Genomic DNA, 21,112 nt, shown 5'->3' on the forward strand with positions numbered 1-21,112 from the left:
TCCCATGTTCATAGTTTGTCTATAAGACACTTTCTCATCAAGTACATTGAGTACGGCAATTCCGGTTGATTATCGCACAGGGGGATCAAGAAGCGCCAAGGGCGTTTGCTATCATTTCAAAATGATAAAGAGATAAGCAAAACTGATCACAGGGATGATGTAAGTTACGGTGAGGTACAGTGACACAGCCATAGTTTAAGGTTAATGGGCGTAACTACAGAACTACCTACCTACTACTGTAAACCAGGTAGCAGGTACTCCGTACATCCCTCTGATTCCTCGTATTTTACGAGTCCAAATGCCGTCACCTAATCAAGATTGTGGTCCCTTATCTACGCGCTATTGGTGGCTCAAGTTGATCTTATCAGTGGCTTGTTTAGCTTGTTGCAGTCGACGGACTTCGGCGGAATCCGACGGCGGCACGTGATAATAGTCAGTTGTTTGGAAGTTTGGAATCCGGGGAAAGTATCCGTAGTTGGATCACAATCGTTACTTTTATCAACTATTAGAGCCTCTTGACTTCTGACTGTACGATCTATCAGCCGCATCCCAAGAGTATGGATGAGCGCACTTTCCAGAACCTATCGGTAACAGGAACAGTTTGTCGTTTGATATCGATATTAAATCATCTGAACCAGAGGTCGGTTGAATATCAGATAGTGATTTGTATCTTCCAACGAAATTTACATGCTTATTTATTATTTAGAGAGCTATGTAACTGAGCTATCATCTCACATGTATTCCAGTTTCTGTACCCATCATTCCTGTCCATTTGCTAACAAAATCCTGCCGCCATCGACACATAACGAGACACCATCCACATATGCCTAAAAGGGGTCATAATTAGTATTGCATAAGAAGTAAGATAGAATATGTAGGATCATGAAGCACATACTCCTGCTTTGCTCACAAGATACAGGATCGTGCCCGCCATATCTTCGGAGGCGCCCGCTCGCTTCGCTGGAACCTTATCAAACAACGAGCTAAAGATATTTCCTTCCGCACCGACAGGATTCATATTACTAGGAACGACTAAAAAGAAAATTTGAGTAAGTGATTAGCCATGACATGCATGTCCATATCAGTCAACTCACATCCTGGGTTGATGCCCACCACTCGGACATAGAAGCGATTGTATTTGGCTGCCAACAACTTGACTAAGTGGTCGGTAGCCGCCTTGCTGGAGGCATAGCTTGTCAAATCGACATTCGTTGCATTGTGCATACTCGCACAAGAGCTTGTCACAACAATCACCCCTCTTCCTTCATCGCGACCTTTTCCTCCATTCTTCAGCTGCTTCTCAGCTGCGGCAGCTAGAAGTGGAAGGAAGGCAACACTAAGGAAGTAATGGGCTGTCGAGTTCACACGAAAAGTATCCTCCCAGTCTTTTTCCTCGATGGACCACATCGAGTTTTGAAGTTCCTCCAGGGTTGCAGTCAAGACATTGCATGCCTGGGGAGGGTCGCGACGGATGCCCGCATTGGAAATCAGAATATCCAAGGACTGTTCTCTTTGGGAGACTTGCCGAGCGAGCTCAGATATTGATTCTTTGGATGAAACATCACAGACGAAACTATATATTCTGTCAGCTCTTGTCTAGAGATCTAGAAAGTTGGCCCTACCCCTCTGCGGTACCCCCACTATCTCTCCCCAACTGATTTAGCTCGTCAACGACCTCTGCAATAGGTGACAATGCAGCAAGGTAGACCTTTGCACCATTTTGAACGAGTCCCTAATTCTTTGGTCAACTTCACGGCACTGGCGCCCCGAAAGTAACACTCACCTTAGAGATCATAAGTCCTATCCCACTACTCCCACCTGTGACCATTGCAACGCGGCCTTCTACATTGAATAGATCTAAAGCTGCAAGAGACATCTTTAATTATGGTCTGAAAAGGATGCTGTCAGTCAAAGGTGTTGCTACAGAGAAGACTAGATATAGATCCGTGTTCTAGATAGAAAGTGGGGAAGTGATTTTGACCTGTCGGGGCAGCCGAAAGGGCGCCTGTGTATGGCAAAAAATTAGGAGTCCTAGTAGATAAAATTTAACATCTCTGACCACGATCTGAGCAGAGTAAGGCATATCGTATACGAAGCTTTGTCTAGTCAACAAAGAATGAATTTGTTAATGCGATGGATGGAGGTACAGTGGTGTTTCATAAGTCTTCGTCCACCTGGTGATGACATAATATTATGCCGGTCAAATAATATCTCCATTTCCTACCTCACCCGCTCATAATCTATGTTTTCAAGCAGGTAGATGGATTCTCATTCCCAAATTGAATGGAAGATATCTTGAAATAATATGAAGTCTCTCCTATGGTCCATTAGAGACCAGTAGAGCTCGGACTGAGAGCGGAAGACTAGGCGGTAGAGTGAGGGTGGACGAAGGCTTATGGAACACCAACACACGAAGAATGCTGCCATGGTCAAGAATTGAAGGATAATTTGGACTCATATCTACCACCCCTAACACCCCTCACTCCTTATAATGCTCCTTTGTGCGAAGCTCCGCCAAATTCAAACATTCACTAGTCATAGCATTATCTCTGGGGATCAACCTGATCTTAAAGTCCTTGGGAATAGCAACAAGCGCAGTTTTGAACTGATTGTACTCCACATAATCCGTATTGGGCGGATTCTCCTCGCTGGCGACGATCTTGTAGGAGGAGATAAGACGCACCAGAGCACTGTAAAGTAGCCGTGACGCAATAAACTGACCCGAACATGCCCGGGATCCAGATCCAAAGCTCAGATGAGGCAAACCACTCCCCTCCGTCTCGACTGGTGGGTCGATGGACTTGAGCCACCTTTCGGGGTCGAACTTGCCACCGTCTGGGCCAAAATGATCCACGTCTAAACCTGAGTCAGTACTGTAGTGCGAATTTGATTGGAGTCTGCTAACCGTGATTTCCCGCTTGAGCGTTGATCAAAATCATCGTCTTAGGTGGGATGATTGCTCCGTTCCAGTTCACTTCTGTGACGGTTTTCCGCGGTAGGCTCATGGCGCTGACTGTATAATAACGGCCTGCTTCCTTGATGATGGCGTTGACGTATGGAACTTTCTCCTCTGAGATAGAGCTTGTCCAAGCCTCGCGAATATCCGGATAATGGCGTTTGATATCCTCGTAAGCACGATCCTGCCAAACCTGTCCCTCTGGAGTGGACAAAGAGCCAATACAAGAGGTCAAAGTACCAGGAATGGTCTCGAAACCCCCAGAAACCAACGACAAGCAGATTGAGGAAACTTCAACTCCGGTGAGTTTTGTTTCTTCGTCCTTGAGAATTGCAGCAGAGATACAAGGCTTATCGGTGCCCTTCTTAATCATTGCCCGCACCTTGTCCAGTAGAAGATTGAGATACGCATCGCGACGATCACGCAGCTCTTTCGATCGGGCAGTTTTTTCGTTGTTAGGAAGATATCGAAGTATAGGAATATAATCCTGCAGATTCTCAGAAGCACTTCGTAGAAGTGAAATGGCAGAGCCGACGTGTAGAATCTCGCGTAGGAGGTCGTCATATACGGCATCCATGCGAATCCCGTAACACAGTGTCAAGGTTGTATTCAGAGCGAATCGTTGGATGTATGGTCGCACGTTGATTTCCATCTGGCCATTATGGCTGTCGCGGTGAATGTCGCGGACAATGCAGTAACTTTCCAGATCAAACATCGGGTGATAATTTCGGAGGGCAGGTCTTCCCAGAGCCGTACCAGCGGCCTTGCGTTTCTTCTTGCATGATTCATCCCAAGGCGATGAACCGATGGTGAATCCCTGGGTGCTGCTCACAACTCCATGAAAGGTGTATAGCTTTGGGCGATCGATGATTGCATTCTGGTGACCAAGAAGCATTTTCCGGCAGTCATCAAAAGAGTTGACCACCACAGCCCGTGTGTTTCCAAGCTTGATTTGAAAGGCCGAGTGGCCATATTCACGCCACCATCGCTCACAAACAGTTGCGTGATCTTCGCCGAGTTGTAGGAGATGCCCGAAAACTGGAACCGCTCCCGGAATCTCTGGTAGGCCCTTGATGTGAGGTATATCGGTCGCCAGCGTCCACTAAGCATTATCAAGGTTAGACGTGATGATCCAAGAGCATCTAGACGTTCAATAAACGTACCTTGTAGATCAGATAAATAAGCACCGGTATAACGACCAGGGTATAGCTTCTAGGTACAACGCCCAAGTGAGCTAAATGCTCCTCAAGTCTCATATCGATCATTTTTTTGTCGACGAAGGCTGTCCGTTGAAATCTAGTCCTCGCAATATGCACCACTCAAATTGAGTTTTTGCCTGTCTTATGTTGTGGATTAAATAACATTTGTCGAAGGTGCGACGCGATCTTTCTATCTGTTCAGTCTGCCTATTCTCAAATAATGTCACGTCGGACGAAGAAGTGACCCCTCATCGGTCCTCATCAGGCGAATCGCAAGACTGTCGGACTGTCCGACCAATACATATCACTTCACGATAAGGCCCCCCACGAATTGCTTGGGGTAGTAGCAAGTTTATAGAGTGGTAAGAGGATGCGGGGGTGAAGAAAAATTATAGCATTGATATCTCTTAAAAGAAACAACCATGGTCATTTCACTAGCTCTTCGCCAGATAGCAGGGGATGTGCTTTCCTGAAACATGAGTCCATTGTTTTCGTATATGTCGTGAGTGATTTGCGGCATTGAATATACTCTTTAAGGTACGACTCAAGTTCAAGAGCTATTCTCTAGGAACTTGGCAATTCTACGATCCATCCACTCAGTGTCCTCTGGATTGGCACCACCCCCACCAATATGGCCCCAGATCGATGGGATAACCGCCAGTTCTCCGTTCTTTAGATACGACGCGTCTTTCTCGTTGAATTCCCATTTGAAGTACTGATCCGTCTGACAGGGCATTAGGAGGATTCTCGTACTCAGACTTTGGAGCGCTTGTTCGATAGGAATCCCCGTAGAACCAGATCCTACAGCAAGCCCAATATCAGACCGTTGCCACATTCCCAGCATGATCAGGAGATTATCCGGATGGAAATCCTCATAGCCCTCCTCTCCTGCCTTGCTCCAACTCTCAAGGTTTTTGAAACCTGATTTCTCGAAAAGGCGCTGTTCAAACCATTCCGCACTGGTCAGCCAGGCGGAGTACGCTCGACTGAAGGCATGTAGCCCGCGAAGTGGTGTCCCTCCTTGGGATCTCATAGCAACATCATTGTAATCAATTGAATGAGACAAAGCTGCTTTAGGTCCTTCCAGGAATTGATAGTTGTGCAGACTCGTCTTTGCAGACGAACAGATAATCACGGCATTGCGAAGCATTTCCGGATACATGGCAGCCCAATGATAGGTACACTGCCCACCCATGGAGAAACCAATAATCACGTCGATGGAGGTGAGGTTGAACTTTTTAGTGATCATCTCATGCTGAGCTCGAACGCAGTCTCGGTAGTCAAGGGTCGATGGGAAATTCTCGGTGTTGGAAGGACTCGAAGATTCGCCATTGCCGAATAACGCCACGACAATAACGCGATAGTCGCGCAGAACCCCTGTGGTAAAGTTCAAAGTCGTGTTTATCCTCCCGCGGAAACAGGTCGGAATCAAGGCGACTTTCTGGGCGGTAGGGTTGAACTCTCGATAGGCGAGTCGCGCCGTAGGAAGGGTGACTTCATTTTGGAATGTAAAGTCTATGAGCTCGAAGTATTGGACACCGATATCATTGTAGGCTACCGGCATGGTGGACGATGTAGTTCGGCTACATTCGGCTCAGAGGCAATTCAAGTATAACAGTCAAGTTTTGAGGTGTTCAAGCTGGTTGATGAGATGTGAGGAAAGACTTTGATGTCTCTATGGACCTATGTGGTTGGTGATATGTTTTAGAGTGTTCGGAAGACCCGACGGGTAGGATTTTGGAGATATTTTGTTCAGTGGATGATTGATCTCTTTAAGTAATATGTACAGAGTATTTGACTCCACTTTTTACCCCTCACGCCGATTCATTTCCTCACCTCTCAACCTTGTAAATTGCCGTTGCCTTGATTTCCACCGCAAAACGAGGATCGGGCAATTCTTTCACCCCAATTGTCGCTCGACTTGGAGCGCTCACACGATCGGACCAAATCTTGTTCCACTCCTCATTCATGTCGGCATATTGTGTCTTCATATCCAGGATGTAGACGGTCGAATCCACGATATTGTGGAGATCTGCCTTTCCATTGGAAGCCCCTTTGATGATGCTGTCAATCCTGCGCAAGACGGCCGCCGTTTGTTCTCGTACGTCTATCGTGAAAGATCCATCTGCATTTTCCTTGACGCCTTCATATGTGCCCTCGGGGGTCACGGCAGCAATGCCCGAGATATAAATTGTGTGATGGGTAGACGGTGCGACTACACGGGCGTGCGAATAGCGGGTAAGCCCCGCGGGCTTCTCAGGGTCGAGGAGAAAGGACTGGCCGTTGGCTGACATGATTTGGTAATTTTGAAATCTTAAAGACAAATATTCTAACGATCTGTATAGCACTCATTTTCTTTCTTTGCTACACTCTTATATTCAATCCTGTCCATACCCATACTACAGCAGAGAGGCGGACCCCCCGATGCGGAGAGCTGCGGGCGGCAGAGCCGATAGAGTCCAGCGTACTACCTATATGGAGTCAATAAATGTTAGATAAGGAAAAATTAATGATATAGAACCTATCCGAAGATCTTTGCGTGCAACAAATTTTCTGTGTTGTTCTCATTTGCGGCCACAGTTGTATTAATCTTTTATCTCGCGAGCCCTAAGAGAAGGTCTGGCTGGGCTGAAGACAACCACGAACATAAGTGGGGGATAGCTTTTCAAATAAGACGAAATAGGAGCATATCTGGCTAGACAATCCCTATGGTCTCTAAACTCAGACTTTAGAATGCACTAGGCTCCAGCATACTCAACATGAATATCTGAAGGCCGTTGAATTTTCTTATGGAACTTGTTCAACAATACAAGTAATCTAACTTAGGGCTCCAATCTCATGATGACAACTTCCCCACATGTCGGACACAAGACGACCCCGCTATCGTCAATCCTCAGTCTTTTATTGGTGGTGATTGGCCCTTGTCTCCCCGCACGGGCAACTCACCAGGGCCGACAAGGGGAGACGGTCGTCGCTACATATTGGGAGACTAGCGGAGATTGAAGAAAATAGGTATCGATTTAGATGGCTAATATCTAGATATGCAAGAAGAAAGGCAACGAGAATGGAAGTATACCAAGTAATGATCATAATTGTAAATGAAAACAATCAGAAGAATAGAGTAGAGATAACGCGAGATAAGTAAATCATTCGGGAGGACTCCCCTCTCCCATCGATAATCGATACCTTATCTTCCCTTCCCCCGCTCTCAGTGCAACTCATATGTCCCCAACTTGATGCTTCATGCTGGACGACAATGATGCCGGAACCCGCTGCTCGGGCGGAAAGCTCCTGCAAACGCTGTCATCGAAGAAAGAAGCGCTGTGACAAGACTCTACCACAGTGTCAAGCATGTCAACATGCCAAGGTTTCCTGTAGTTTTCTGGACGATGAAACTCAGGTGGCTTCCTATCCGGTCGCGTATGGAACCTCGATCTCAATCAAAGAAGGAGTATGTCTAACAGCAAATAGATATGTGCGCGGTTTAGAGAGACGGGTCAAAGAGCTGGAAGAACAACTTGCATCGTCGCTCACACCTCAGAATTCCCAGACCGATCCGTCGTCCTACCCATGGGATCAGGATGCAGATATCCATCTAGACGAGAACGCGATGAATTTGGATAACCTCACAACAAATACATCACCTCCTGCACCGACAAAAGAGCATCCATTGCCTCGCTCCGATTCACAACCTATTTCTCCCCTGTTGAATATCTCCGGGCAGCGAAGTGGAAACCTGGCCGACGAGCTGAGATTGTTGTCATTGGAGGCAGCAGCAGAGAGATATTTGGGCTCCTCGTCCGGCCTCTCCTTTGCCAAATTAACCCAAACTGTCCTCCAGCGACTATCTCCTGACCAAGAAGGATTCATGTTTGACGGGGGCGTCACAGATAATCAACGGCAGAGCTGTGATTCCGATCCTGAACCTGATCCATTTTCCAATTCTGATTCCATATTTTTCGAGATGAATGCTTCGTTGACCGGCCCTCTTCCTCTGAACTCGATCTTTAGCAACCCAGTGGTTGCAGAATTTGAGGACTCGATGGGCCTCGCCTTATTGGATCCCTCCCACATCGGTTCTTTACTCGAGTTTTACTTCGCCCACTCACATACTCTCTATCCCTTTATTCGAAAGAGCGAATTCGAAGCGGTTCTATGGAGGGTATACGGTGATCCCCTGGATCCCCTAGCTCAGTCACCTTTGTGGCAGTTCCGAATTTGGATGGTTCTCGCGATCGGTTCCACAACTTATTGCTCTGTGTCACTTATGGACGAGACTGAACCTTTACAATTCTTTAATAAGGCTATGACCTATTTTGAAGCCGCGATGGGATGCGGGGACTTGGTGAGGATTATCTCTTTCACACTCATATCATCGACAAGGCTAATTATGTAACTCAGGCTGGCTTAGAGGTATTGATGCTGCAGGTTTCATACTCGTTCTTTAATAAAATTGGACCCAGTATGTGTTGAACCTTTGCGCAAAATTTCTCAGTTGTGATCAAGTCACTAAGATAAGCCAGACACTTGGTTCTTGGTTGGTGTAGCGGCTCGCATGGCCACAGGGATGGGACTCCACACATCAGACATCTATCAGACTCTAGCGCTGGACAATGCTGAACAGCAGAAACGACTTTTCTTTTCTTTGTATATGATGGACCGGTAAGTCTCCTGTTGATCTCAAACTAAACCTTCGGACTTGTTGATAAGCTAACAATTTCCCAGTGTGGTGTCGCTAGCTTTGGGGAGACCATTTGCTATTCAAGACGATGATATAACAGTTGAGGTTTGTCATGCCATTCAGAATCAACATATCTAGCATTTTTGACATAATGCAATGCTAACTTGCTTTACTAGCCGTTTGCCGACGCCGACGACGCAAATATCCAGCCAGACGGTATAGTTGCCTCATCGACACTGGAGGCGTCGACAATGGCAGTTCCCCTTCACATTCTAGCCCTTCGAAGGATTGCAAGTGATATTGGCAGTCAAGTACATTCGACGAAATACAGCCAGCGACAAACCCCAGAGGCCAGAGAGAAAACCATCCAAAAGCTCCACCGAAGACTCCTTGAATGGCGTCGCAGCATGCCATTCCCCCTACCCGACCTTCAATCGAAAGTGCCCCATTTGTGTACGAGCTGGTTCGACCTAAACTATTATACCCACGTTATCATGCTCTATCGCCCATCACCGCTTAGCCCGACGCTGGACGCCGCGCGAATGAAGATTCTTGCCGAAGCATCGGGCATGGCAATTCGCCAAGCAACCAATCTGCACCGACAACGGCGGTTTGCATATAATTGGCTTAATCTAGTCGCCATATTCAATTCTGCATTGTCACTTATGTACACATCTACCGCTCAAAGTGAGAACCTACCCTTGGTGCTGGATCACTCACGAGCGATCGATGATCTTGAGTTGGCTGTGGAACTATTGGACGTCTTCAGTGGAAAGTTTGCTTCTGCGAAGAAGATTCAAAGCATGATCCGGACGGTTTCTGCCAAGTTGAAAATGTACAATATACCCTCCATGGGGTTCTGAGGAATCCGTTCAGTCACAGCCATGAGCAGAGTTGCCTATAATTGGCCTACGCATAGTACAAATCATCAGACACCTATGAAACCACAACTACGGAGTACATAACAAGCTTTCTCCAGATTTCCATAGGTTTGGTTGCGAGTCTAATGTTCCTCGGGTAAACGTCTACCAAACCTGTCCCTCATAAGTAAATCGTGAGAACTGCAGAAACGATAGGGGGTAAAGAAATTTGGAGAAAAAATTGTGTCACGTTAGTTGTATTGTTGTTGTAGCGTGTGGATGTTGGACTAAAAACAGAGCGGACTATTCAGCGGTGAGAAAAGGAGTGGCAGAAAAAGAGGGCCGTCAACAAGTGTCTTCGAAGCTCCTGAAGCTGTTGCTAGCCATTGGCGCATTCCCTTCGTTGCGACAAGGAACGGTCATCGGCCCCATGGACGACCGAGCAGCGAAGCAGCGCGGGTATGAGGCGCCATTTGAGCCCAAGCAACCCTTTCCACCGTTGCTTGACGAATTGGCATCGCCGGAGGAGGTCCAAGAGAGCTACGCCGAGGATGAGAGCGTTACCTCTCCTGGCTATGACGAGATTGAGGTCGAAGACGATGCCGATTTCCAGTCGCACTATTCCCTAGAGCCACAATCCTTCTCGGACTCGGAGTCAGAAGACTCGGGTGATGATATTGGGAGACATCACCCGTTTCGACAGTCCTCTGGGTCCCTCCATGGGCCTAATGCCTTTGCGCCTCCCTTTTACAATCGCCCACCAACCCCTTTACCACCGTCGCCTTCGCTAACATCCCTTCTGCGACCACCATTTTCCACTACCACTTCTCGCCCCACTACCCCAGACAGCTCCGATGTGGAAACTCCCAATGACACTGAGGCTGCCGTGGCCAAGTCTGCCCGGCGTGCTACTACTGTCCCTCGCGCCAGCCCCAAGGTTCCAACCTATGAGTACTACGGATTTGTGCTGTACTTGGCTTCTTCTCTTGCATTCTGTATGTCTCGAGTCTCTGTCACGCTGGCATTGATCTCTCCAATGCATGCCAATGTCATCTATGGACACGCTGACCCCTGTCGCTTTCTAGTGATCTACCTCCTATGGTCGTATCTCCCATCTCCGTTCCTCCACCAACTCGGTATCTACTACTACCCCAACCGCTGGTGGTCCTTGGCCATTCCATCGTGGCTGGTCATGTCCATTGTCTACATCTATGTTGCTCTCGCTTCATATAACACAGGGTACCTGACCCTGCCCATGAACAGTATCGAGAATATTGTCGATGAGGTGGCGAACGTAGCTGTCATCGATGGCAAGGCAAGGCGACGGCCTGGAGGGTCTACCAAAATGAAGCCCGGAGCGACTTCGTATCAAATGATGGGTCCACAGAATCGGAAGGTCAACTGGCGGGAGATCTGGAGTGAGGGAACTGATGCGGTGATGGATATACCGGTTGGGGGTGTATGTGAGGTGCTGTATGGTCAAGAACGCGATGAGGACGCAGGTTTGGCAGGTTTTCATACTGCGGACTCATAGCTGCAATTTATCAAAAAGAGCATCGAGATTCAATTCTCAATGACGTGGGTGTTTAAGACAAGGGGCCCTGGTCACGTGCTGATAGACACTGCCGCCTACGAGGCTCTTTGTATCTTTCGCATCTCTTACTTCGTGGGCAAAACCTACCCTCTCTCAGTCTGTTCTCGCCTATTTGACAGAATGTCAGCAGAGCGTCCTTCGACCCCTCCCCGGCAGAATGCTGCCGGGCCTGGACAGCTTCCTCGCGGGCCGTTGACACCGGAACAGAAGCGGAAGATGGTACGTTTTGTTTGGAGAACTCCCTTTGACATCGGTCCCAATGCTAATTTCAGCTTTCTCTAGGAGCTGAATCGCATGAAAGCTAAAGCTCTTCGGGAGCAACACGAAGCCGAATTAGCTGCAAAGACCCGCTCGGCAGGGACATCCCCGAACACCTCTCAACCCACTCAAGGACTTAAGCGTTCTCACGCCTCGATGACCGCGAGCAATCCTCCTCCTTCCACTGTACGAGATGCCCGTACGACCGCCCTTTCATCGGATCGCCCGCTTGATGAGATCAAGCCCGCGCGCAACTTCACTCGATATGTGGAGTACGATTTCAGCAAAATGACGGATACGAAGGGTGGATTCTTGACGCAGGAGGATGATCCATTCAATAAGGCCCTTCATGTGCCCGATGATAAGGAGGCTCAGAAACCTGCCAACATGACTCAAAGGGAATGGGAGCGCCAACAACTACTCCAGTCTCTGCGACGAAATCGCGAGGGACCTTTCGAGCCGGGATTGAGTGTCTTGGATGATAAAAGCAAGCAAAAGACTTGTCGTGAATGCGGTAGTTTGGAGATTGACTGGAAGTGGGAGGAGCAGCTTCGGTGTCAGATCTGCCACTCCTGCAAGGATAAGTATCCCGACAAATATAGTCTTCTCACCAAGACTGAAGCGCGAGAGGATTATCTTCTCACAGACCGTAAGTTTGAACCCATACCTTTCAGTGTCTCCTATCAGGCCCCTGTTCTGACCTTTTGTCAACAGCCGAACTCCGCGATGAAGAGCTCCTTCCTCATCTTGAGAAGCCCAATCCGCACAAGTCGACCTGGAACAGCATGATGTTGTACCTCCGCTACCAAGTGGAAGAATACGCATTCTCTGACAAGAAATGGGGATCTTCCGAAGCATTAGATGCCGAGTTTGAACGCCGTGAAACTGACAAGAAGCGACGTCGAGAAGCGAAGTTCAAAACGAAGCTGAATGACCTGAAGAAGCGGACTCGGGTGGAAGCCTATCGGCGCAATCGGCAGGGCGCTGCAGGTGGCGATTTTGGGGATGACTTGAGTACCAATCGAAAACATGTGCATCAGTGGGGTCGAACGGTAGATAATCCAGAGACAGGCATCGGGGTGAAGACCTGCGTGGATTGTGGTATGGAGGTGGAAGAATTGGAGTTCTAAGTGTACATCATCCATATTACACCATTTGTATCATCATTTATGAGACCATGAGTACGAAATTTCTATAATGCTTGCATCCCCAGCACATCAACCTGATTTCCTGTCACAACATATCCATTACAGGGCTACAATCAGCCTGCCCGTAGGTGCGTAATACAATAAAATGGGAGGGCGTACGTACCGACACCCAAGTGTGAGGATATAAAGCCGACTGGAGACCCATCTATGCTAGGTATATACCTGTAAATTTCTGCCTGGTTAGAAAACTTTCAGGACCATTGAATTGGTTCAATTGACCAGATTCAACATTATCTAGTAATTGCCCAAATTGTAGAGTCCATATTGACGACGGCCCGATCAGCCCTGCCTTATATATTTCGACCAGCTGCAGGCACCTCAATGCCTAGTGATTTCGCATGGCTCTTCTTCAGCCACTTCCAAATGGGAATCTATGGCGGAATGCACCAATCCATGATCCCCTAATGGAAGCAACCATCAATCCGTTGATTCTATGATAGAATGAATGAATATACTACAGGCTCTTAATAATGGAGGACCGGCGTGAGCTGGAGTCGACACCTTACAGATCAGGCCAAAGACACCTCCACTAAGCTGGAGGTGGAAATGAGCTTCACTTCACTCCCGAATTCCCCTTCCTCCCCAGTAATCAATTGCTGACTGCTGGATATTGCCATTATCTCCTCTCATATTCGGTCAATTCCATTCTCTTCCTGACTCTCTCATTTCTCTGTCTATACCTGTTTCTTTTACTTGTGTTCACATCCTCTTCCTGGCCGTGGTGCTTGGTCTATTCTTCCCGAAAAGAGCAGGCGGTCAGCCCCCAGTCAAGCCCCCGAAAAGCCACCCAGACTCGGCCATAACAAACGAGCGCACGCACTCGAACATCCTGCAGTTGACCAGTGACTTTTTAGTCTTTCCTCTTATCGGAGCTCTTCTCCCCATCTTACTGGTGGACACGGCGTGGAACCCGGTTCCTCTGCTGTTGTCGCTCCCTGGGGAACCTGATCTCGCTTACTCCGGTGCGGATACCACGGGGTCAGGAGAACGAGCTGCTCTCCGTTGTCGCTTTCAATCCATCGCAGTATCGCTTCACTCGGGTCTGATTCCTACGGTTCAAGTCGACCTGGCTGTACCCTGAATCTTTGAACTGTATGGCTTGGCAATCCCCATCCATGTCCAGCCTTGGAGGGATGTCCGGAGGCATGGGTGACTCGAATGGCGGGCACCCGCAGGGAACGGAATATACTCTGCAGGGTAAGTGTGGCTCAGTATCGTATATCCCACCGTCTCTCATTGACATATGCAATCTAGGTGTTATGCGCTTCCTACAGACCGAATGGCACCGACATGAACGCGACCGCAATGCATGGGAGATTGAACGCGCGGAAATGAAGTCTCGCATTGGTCGGTTGGAAGGGGAGCTCCGTACAAGCAAGCGCATGCAGGAATCCTTGGGAAAGCATGTTCGGTTGATGGAGGCTGCGCTGAAGAAAGAAAGGGAGAAGGTCAAGATGCTCTCGAACAATGAGTCCGTTGAGGGTCTTCAAGACCCGAAGGACATTGCGCGCGAGAGCGTCAACTTCCTCAAGGGTGAGTAGCGAAACTTTTATTTCTACAATTCGTGTCGGCATACTGATTTCTGTTAAAGAGCAACGTTCTGCTTCCAAGTCGAACACGGATGCGAAACCAGAAGATCCCACGAACCCTGAATCGCAAGAAATAGCCAATGAAGACGAGCGAGACAAATCCCGAGTTTACTTGTCGAAATGCGCACAAGAAATCGCTTACCATGTCATCCCTACATCACATCCTGTCCCTGATCTCAGCGACCCAGACCTCTCAGGCCATCTTTATGGGAACCAACAGCTCTCCCAGCAGAACCTCGAGGAGGCATTTCTGCAGCAACAACGACAGAAGGCCAACCACATGATCTCACGGGAGGCGGTGCTTGCTAATCATCAGCAACCCGGCAACCAATATTCTGAAAATGCGCCTCCATCTCGTGCCCAAAATCAATACAACCAAGGTCCCCTCGCTGTTGAGCGGCGTCAAGTCGAGCAGCAGCAGCAGCAACAACAACAAACCCCTGTAACTGCGATTGATAACCGGAAACTGGCCTATGAACAAGGACTTCTGGATGAGCGTGCCGCAACGGGAACACAGCAGTCAGCCCACGATGCCCCAGGACCTTCAGTCGCAGTCAAAGAGGACCTGCAGTCTCACCATGCAACCGAACAGAGCACCGAGGATGTTGATGGCTGGAATTTCGACGAGCCAGCGGAGAAGGCGCCGATCGCCGAGTCCATCCCCCCTCACCGGCCTGATACGGACGCATTCCCTAATGCCAATTTTGTGCGTGGCAAGTCGCCATCAAGAGGCGGGTCTCTTTCCCATCGACGAAAGAGCTCCGGCTCTCGACGCAAGAGTGACGGCAGCATTGAGGCCAGAGACTTTGGCGCGAACGCTGGTCAGCAGGATCCCGGCTTCAAAGTGCGATTCGCCCTGCGTGGACACCTTGATGTCATCCGTTCAGTGATTTTCACTGGTGGTGGCAGCCCGGCTGAGCCCGAGATTTGTACATGCAGCGATGATGGAACGATCAAACGCTGGATTATTCCTGCAACATACGGGAACTTTAACGCTCAAGGGCCGAGCTCGAGCAGTGATTTGGATATTACCAGCTATTTCACCCACCGCGGTCATAATGGTGCAGTTACCTCGCTTGCAGCTTGTTCGCCATCGCAGAATATCTCCAATGGTGGCCGGGCTCTAGGCGATGGATGGGTCTTCTCCGGTGGACAAGATGCTAGTGTCCGAGTTTGGGAGCGTGGTCGGGTCGATCCTAAAGCCACCTTGGACGGCCATACTGATGCTGTGTGGGGGCTCTGCGTGCTTCCGGGGACGGCAGGTTCTGTCTTTGGGGACTCGAGTAGTCACTATGGAGGATCTGACCGAATTTTGCTAGCCTCGGGTGCTGCAGATGGCCGTATCCTGGTCTGGGCTGTCAGTCCTCCACCTTTGGCCTCTAACCCCCAGGCGGGTTCGCGCCGTCAAGGTGGAAGTCGTCGTGCAAACTCAATCTCCTCTGGATCCAACTTCCCATCATCTCCTCAGCCCAGTGTTGCCACATCTACCCCCTTCCATTATACCCTTGTCCATCACATCATTCGCAGCGATTCTCCTTCTCCGACCTGCATTAGTCCGTTATCTTTGGCTGGTGTGAACTTTGTTGTGTCTTACAGTGATGCCTCTATCCTTGTGTATGATACGAGAACCGGCGAGGAAATTGTGGGCATGGCAAGTCTGGAAACATATGATGGCACGCCATCAACTGGTGTCAATTCAGTGGTTACTACAACCGTTGGATTTGACGGGTCTGCAAACTTGGATCCCAGCCGCACCATGGCCGAAGAAGAGGTTGTACATGGAGCTACTGGGTCCAGTAGCGTGGAAGGTGTGATTATCAGTGGTTATGAAGATCGATACATCCGTTTCTTTGATGCCAACAGCGGTATGTTATCAACCACAGTATTGACCCTTGATTCCAGTCCACTAACTCTTTATTCTAGGTCAATGTACTTACACAATGCTGGCCCATCCAGCCGCCATCGCCTCACTGTCTTTGTCTCCGGATGGACGTGAGCTCGTTTCTGCCGGCCACGATGCAAGCCTGCGTTTCTGGAACCTTGAAAAGCGCAGCTGCACACAGGAGCTGACCAGCCATCGGTTGATGCGCGGAGAAGGTGTGTGCGCGGTTGTCTGGAGTCGTGACGGCCGCTTGGTCGTTAGTGGTGGCGGAGACGGTGTGGTAAAGGTCTTCTCCAGATAATCGAAGACCAGACGACGAGATGACAGCCTTGTATGAACCTTCTATTCTCTCTTGTTTCTGATTCCATATTCTCTTTGCTTTTCTTCTCTGGTGTGCATCTCTTCGGTCTTTTCTTGTCGTGATATGATCTCATGAACCGGATGAGCGATTGGCCGGACCAGTTTTCTTCGAGCATTTGCAATGGTGTCCCATCCAGCTGCTGGCATATGGTACTCTTCTATGTGGTTTTTCTTACTTCTTCTTCTCCATGTGTACTTCTGACCCTTGACACTCATAATATGCCGTCTTCGCGATGATTCCCTGGCGTACATTTCTGACCATGTTACCCTGTGCATCTCTAGCTCTGCTCCGCTCCTGCCCTTTGCTTCGGTGCATGACCAATGTCCCACTTGATATGGCCCTGCTCCTCTCACCAGATTCCCTTGTTTGATCTTTCGATCACTATTTCCGCCTGCGCTATGAAATTTCCATACCCTCTGGTCGCTGTTTCAGCGGCTCCATGACTGGACATTCTGGATCTGCTTCTTGGGTTGTTGGGGTGGATATCCACTCCGAGAGCCTATTTGTGTGTGTATAACATTGAAATCCACATTCCAAATTTACGATATCAGGCCACATGATTCCTCAGGGGAATTCCATCCATTCATCGGGGTATTAAGAAGGCCACAACTATGGCCATTAACTAAATATATGCAACATAATCAGTGTAGACATGTCCTCATATGCCCCTCTATTGACTTGAGCTCCAAGCACCCTTGAAGAGCACTGCTAAGCGCTTCGCCTCATCGGCATCCTTCAACCGTTGCTCCATGAATCCCTGCAAATCATCCCAGAAGGCCTCCGTCTGCAACACCTCAGCACCGCTGGGCCCCACTGCTGGCTTTGGTACATCTTGTTCCTGAGCGACTTCTGGCTGGGACTCTACTGCCTCGATAGCCTTGGCACCTCCGATAATCATTACACCAAACTCGACCTCTTTACCCCCAGCCAGCATCTCGGGTTCGTCAGCCAAAACCTCAGCCACCGTCTTGCCAGTTCCCGGTACGGGCTTGCGGCGATATAGGACCTTGATCTTGTCCAGGGCTACGGGGCTTCCTTGTGCATCGGTGACACGTTCCCGGACGGCATCTTTTAGATCTTGGACGGTGGTGGTTGTGACGGGCGCATTGGTAATGGAGAACTCGAGGGCCGGATTGCGGGCGGACTTGACTTTGATATTGACCGATTTCGAAGCACCGGGTGCCTGGGCCTGCTTTGTTTTCTTGGGCATCTCTGGGTGCGGGGCTTGTAAGCGGGGGAGGGTGTACTGTTTATTGAGAAGAGGGGTTTGATTAGTTATGAATCTTTTGAAAGCTTCTGGTATGTTATCCGAAATTGGAGATAGTAGACATACCGGCACACGCAGGCCAACTCGTTCCGGGACAAAGACATGGTCGGAACGGAGCTTGATGGGACGTGAGTCCAGCGAGGAGAGGAAGGATTTGGCGAAAGCGAGCTCAGACATGATGTGCGACAGATTAATTGAAGTGGAATAAAATGATTAAGAGGCAGAGCCTGCAGGAATCGACAGTTTGGAGGTGGATGGACGATCTGGGGATCCTGTGAAGCTGAGGTTGGTCTCTCCAGTGCGGGACATCAAATGACAGCCTGACTATTAAGGCTTTACTCAGGCACCAACATCCACAACCTTAGTTACTCACTCACCGCCTTCTCATCCGTGGTTACTGCCCGTCACCACCGCCGCCGAGAAAAAAAGCCTAAAAAAAAAGTCGCTGGGAAGAACCCGCAAACCAACCAACCAAACACAATCATTCACAATGGGAAAGGGACGTCGCATGAAGAAGCAGGGGCCTCCTGCCCCCCTGGATGAGTCGAAGATTACAATCCTGAAAAAGCGCAAGGCCGCTGAGGCCGCTGAGGCCGAGTCGGCTCCCAAAGCTGTCGCAGCTAAGAAGCGTCGGAGATCTGATGCTGATGAGGAGGATGTTGCTCCCAAGAAGGTTGCTCCCAAGAAGTCCAAGGTGAACAGTGCGGCCGCGAATGGCACTGGAAAGGAGAAGAAGAAGGTTGTCGCAGAGAAGAAGAAGCCTGTGCCAATGGACTCCGACTCTGAAGATGAAGAGATGGACGACGAATTTGGTGACCTGGATGATGTTAGCGAGGGATCATTGGATAGTCAGGAGGCTCTCGAACGCTTGTCTGATCTGGAGGATGATGAGGATGATTCAGTCCTTGATTCTGACGAGGAGGATCACCCCCGTGAGGCCATGTTCTCCGACGACGAAGACCTTTCCGATGCCGAGGAACGACTGACTGCCGCCAATATCGAGGGACTTTCTCGGAAATTGGATCTCCAGAGACAGGCTGAGGAGGAAGAGGCCGAGCAGGAATTGCAAGAGGCTGCTATGCAGACCAACATTGCCGGTGACCGCCCCGATGTCTTCGCCGACGAGACCCAGCCTGCTGGACTTGCTCCCGATTTGCAGCTCCTGCGCCAGCGTATCACAGACACCATCCGTATTCTGGGCGACCTGAAGACCCTTGGACAAGCCGATAAGTCTCGCGCCGACTACGTCGATCTCCTGTTGAACGATATCTGCACCTACTACGGCTACACCCGCTACCTGGCTGAGAAGCTTTTCAACCTCTTCACCCCCATGGAGGCATTCGCCTTCTTCGAAGCTAACGAGACACCCCGCCCCGTCGTCATCCGTACCAATACTTTGCGAACCAACCGTCGTTCTCTCGCTCAGGCCCTCATCAACCGCGGTGTCGTCCTCGAGCCCGTTGGCAAGTGGTCCAAGGTCGGTCTGCAGGTCTTCGAGTCTCCCGTGCCTCTTGGTGCCACCCCCGAGTACTTGGCCGGTCACTACATTCTGCAAGCTGCATCTTCTTTCCTGCCCGTCATGGCGCTGGCTCCTCAGCCCGGCGAGCGTGTTCTCGATATGGCCGCCGCCCCCGGTGGTAAGACTACCTACATGTCTGCTCTCATGCGCAACACTGGTTGTGTGATCGCCAACGATGCCAGCAAGCCCCGTGCCAAGGGTTTGATTGGTAACATTCACCGTCTCGGCTGCAAGAACACCATCGTGACCAACATGGATGCCCGTACTGCTTTCCCTAAGGCCATGGGTGGCTTCGACCGTGTCCTCCTCGACGCTCCTTGCACCGGTACTGGTGTTATCTCTAAGGATGCCGGTGTTAAGACCTCCAAGGATGAGAACGATTTCCTCCGCATTCCCCACATGCAACGACAGCTGCTTCTGGCCGCTATCGACTCCGTGGACCACTCGTCCAAGACCGGCGGTTACGTGGTCTACTCCACTTGCAGTGTCACCGTGGAGGAAAACGAGGCTGTCGTGCAGTATATCCTGCGCAAGCGGCCCAACGTCAAGATCGTCGATACTGGCCTCGGTGATTTCGGTAGCCCCGGCTTCATCAGCTACATGGGCAAGAAGTTCGATGCCAAGATGGCTTTGACCCGCCGCTACTTCCCTCACCGCGAGAACGTTGATGGTTTCTACGTCTGCAAGTTGAAGAAGACTGGCCCAACTCCTGTGGCCAAGCCTGCTGACGACACTACCTCTTCGGCTGATCGCCACCCCCGCCGTGCCAGCTCCAAGGTTTCTACCGACGACGAGGAAGTCTATGACAAGACTCCTATTGTCGATGAAGACGGTGCTGCTATGCACTTTGAGGGCGGTGCCTTCGGTCCATTCGAGGATGGCGATGACGATAAGGAGCGCATTGCTCGTGCTGAGCGTAACCGTCTGCGTCGCAAGGGTCTCAACCCTAAGGGTGTCCTGAACAAGCCCAAGAAGACCAAGGAGGAGGCTTCGTCTAAGACTGCCTTGGCTAAGACCGAGTCCACTCCGGAGAAGACCAAGGAGAAGAAGGAGGCCACCAAGCCCGAGGCAACTAAGACTGAAGCCGCTAAGCTCAAGACCGAGACTGCTAAGCCCAAGACTACCAAGAAGTCCTCCAATCAGAGCAAGGGCGAGAAGAAGACCGTGACAAAGGCGGAGAAGGGAGACAAGAAGGAGAAGAAATCGGCCAAGAAGGCAAGCAAATGATCTGACCCTTGAGCGTCTTTTGTTTTGTGTATCTATAGTCTCTGGCACGGCAAAAAGCATCTTCTTTGTGGGGTGGACCTGGCGCATTGGACATATACCTTGTTTTCTTGATTTGTTTCATTTGTTTCAAAAGATCTTCAATATTACAATCATGTCATGTTTCAATTTCAAATTCGGCAAAATGGGAAAAAAAGTAACAAGCAGAAATTCTATAAGTTGTAATGTAATGTTCTATCTCCACCACGCTCCAAGGCTAGGTGGCATGCAGTTATATCCAAAAAAGAATCCAAAAATAAACGAAAGCGAGAAAGGGAAGAGGAAAGAATAAAACTCCAAACCTGAAAAAATCCCACTAACCCGTCCAGTCCAACCCCACCGTTCGCTGTCAATCAAAGAATGAAACCATCTAGCTCCAATCAAAACGAATATCAAACCATGAGAGAAGCACCAAACAGCCAACGCGTATGTATAAAACCATAAAAACATCACACATCAAATGCTCAAAAACTCC

At 49.6% G+C, this 21,112-nt stretch overlaps 9 protein-coding genes across 9 annotated transcripts; 4 read left to right on the plus strand and 5 right to left on the minus strand.

Moving 5' to 3' along the window:
• Positions 1-741: 741 nt before the first annotated feature.
• N7473_004186 (SDR family NAD(P)-dependent oxidoreductase) lies at positions 742-1,876 on the minus strand (the record flags this gene model as incomplete). Its single annotated transcript, XM_057150126.1, has 5 exons — positions 742-827; positions 896-1,032; positions 1,095-1,573; positions 1,623-1,732; positions 1,784-1,876. The coding sequence occupies 5 exons, from the start codon at positions 1,874-1,876 to the stop codon at positions 759-761; spliced, it is 888 nt and encodes a 295-aa protein (XP_057013780.1). The 3' UTR covers positions 742-758.
• Positions 1,877-2,479: 603 nt separating this feature from the next.
• On the minus strand, positions 2,480-4,212 carry N7473_004187 (cytochrome P450; the record flags this gene model as incomplete). Its single annotated transcript, XM_057150127.1, has 3 exons — positions 2,480-2,856; positions 2,906-4,058; positions 4,120-4,212. 3 exons carry the CDS (start codon positions 4,210-4,212, stop codon positions 2,480-2,482), a joined length of 1,623 nt encoding a protein of 540 aa, XP_057013781.1.
• Positions 4,213-4,705: 493 nt separating this feature from the next.
• N7473_004188 (uncharacterized protein) lies at positions 4,706-5,719 on the minus strand (the record flags this gene model as incomplete). The annotated part of the gene is made up of 1 exon (XM_057150128.1): positions 4,706-5,719. The coding sequence occupies one exon, from the start codon at positions 5,717-5,719 to the stop codon at positions 4,706-4,708; it is 1,014 nt and encodes a 337-aa protein (XP_057013782.1).
• A 268-nt stretch (positions 5,720-5,987) lies between these two features.
• N7473_004189 (RidA family protein) lies at positions 5,988-6,449 on the minus strand (the record flags this gene model as incomplete). The annotated part of the gene is made up of 1 exon (XM_057150129.1): positions 5,988-6,449. One exon carries the CDS (start codon positions 6,447-6,449, stop codon positions 5,988-5,990), a length of 462 nt encoding a protein of 153 aa, XP_057013783.1.
• Positions 6,450-7,411: 962 nt separating this feature from the next.
• N7473_004190 (Zn(II)2Cys6 transcription factor) lies at positions 7,412-9,699 on the plus strand (the record flags this gene model as incomplete). Its single annotated transcript, XM_057150130.1, has 6 exons — positions 7,412-7,575; positions 7,627-8,500; positions 8,557-8,617; positions 8,679-8,817; positions 8,881-8,941; positions 9,013-9,699. 6 exons carry the CDS (start codon positions 7,412-7,414, stop codon positions 9,697-9,699), a joined length of 1,986 nt encoding a protein of 661 aa, XP_057013784.1.
• A 427-nt stretch (positions 9,700-10,126) lies between these two features.
• On the plus strand, positions 10,127-12,678 carry rad14 (DNA repair protein RAD14; the record flags this gene model as incomplete). Its single annotated transcript, XM_057150131.1, has 5 exons — positions 10,127-10,691; positions 10,782-11,155; positions 11,231-11,509; positions 11,573-12,197; positions 12,263-12,678. The coding sequence occupies 5 exons, from the start codon at positions 10,127-10,129 to the stop codon at positions 12,676-12,678; spliced, it is 2,259 nt and encodes a 752-aa protein (XP_057013785.1).
• Positions 12,679-13,575: 897 nt separating this feature from the next.
• On the plus strand, positions 13,576-17,142 carry N7473_004192 (cell differentiation and development protein Fsr1). The gene is made up of 4 exons (XM_057150132.1): positions 13,576-13,953; positions 14,011-14,289; positions 14,348-16,210; positions 16,269-17,142. Exons 1-4 carry the CDS (start codon positions 13,851-13,853, stop codon positions 16,526-16,528), a joined length of 2,505 nt encoding a protein of 834 aa, XP_057013786.1. The 5' UTR covers positions 13,576-13,850; the 3' UTR covers positions 16,529-17,142.
• Positions 17,143-17,258: 116 nt separating this feature from the next.
• On the minus strand, positions 17,259-18,032 carry N7473_004193 (uncharacterized protein; the record flags this gene model as incomplete). Its single annotated transcript, XM_057150133.1, has 2 exons — positions 17,259-17,834; positions 17,922-18,032. The coding sequence occupies 2 exons, from the start codon at positions 18,030-18,032 to the stop codon at positions 17,259-17,261; spliced, it is 687 nt and encodes a 228-aa protein (XP_057013787.1).
• Positions 18,033-18,345: 313 nt separating this feature from the next.
• On the plus strand, positions 18,346-20,601 carry N7473_004194 (rRNA (cytosine-C5-)-methyltransferase NOP2; the record flags this gene model as incomplete). The annotated part of the gene is made up of 1 exon (XM_057150134.1): positions 18,346-20,601. The coding sequence occupies one exon, from the start codon at positions 18,346-18,348 to the stop codon at positions 20,599-20,601; it is 2,256 nt and encodes a 751-aa protein (XP_057013788.1).
• Positions 20,602-21,112: the final 511 nt, after the last annotated feature.

This window comes from Penicillium subrubescens (assembly GCF_028828155.1).
Source record: "Penicillium subrubescens strain IBT 31985 chromosome Unknown utg000002l_segment0_segment0, whole genome shotgun sequence".
NCBI classification, from domain to species: Eukaryota; Fungi; Ascomycota; class Eurotiomycetes; order Eurotiales; family Aspergillaceae; genus Penicillium; species Penicillium subrubescens.

What these genes read in the sequence shown, in the direction of transcription:
- N7473_004192 (XM_057150132.1), top strand. Translation starts at nt 13,851, where the DNA reads ATGGCTTGGCAATCCCCATCCATGTCCAGCCTTGGAGGGATGTCCGGA. An exon ending in AACGGAATATACTCTGCAGG is followed by an intron (nt 13,954 to 14,010) that starts GTAAGTGTGGCT and finishes TATGCAATCTAG; the next exon opens with GTGTTATGCGCTTCCTACAG. An exon ending in GAGCGTCAACTTCCTCAAGG is followed by an intron (nt 14,290 to 14,347) that starts GTGAGTAGCGAA and finishes TTTCTGTTAAAG; the next exon opens with AGCAACGTTCTGCTTCCAAG.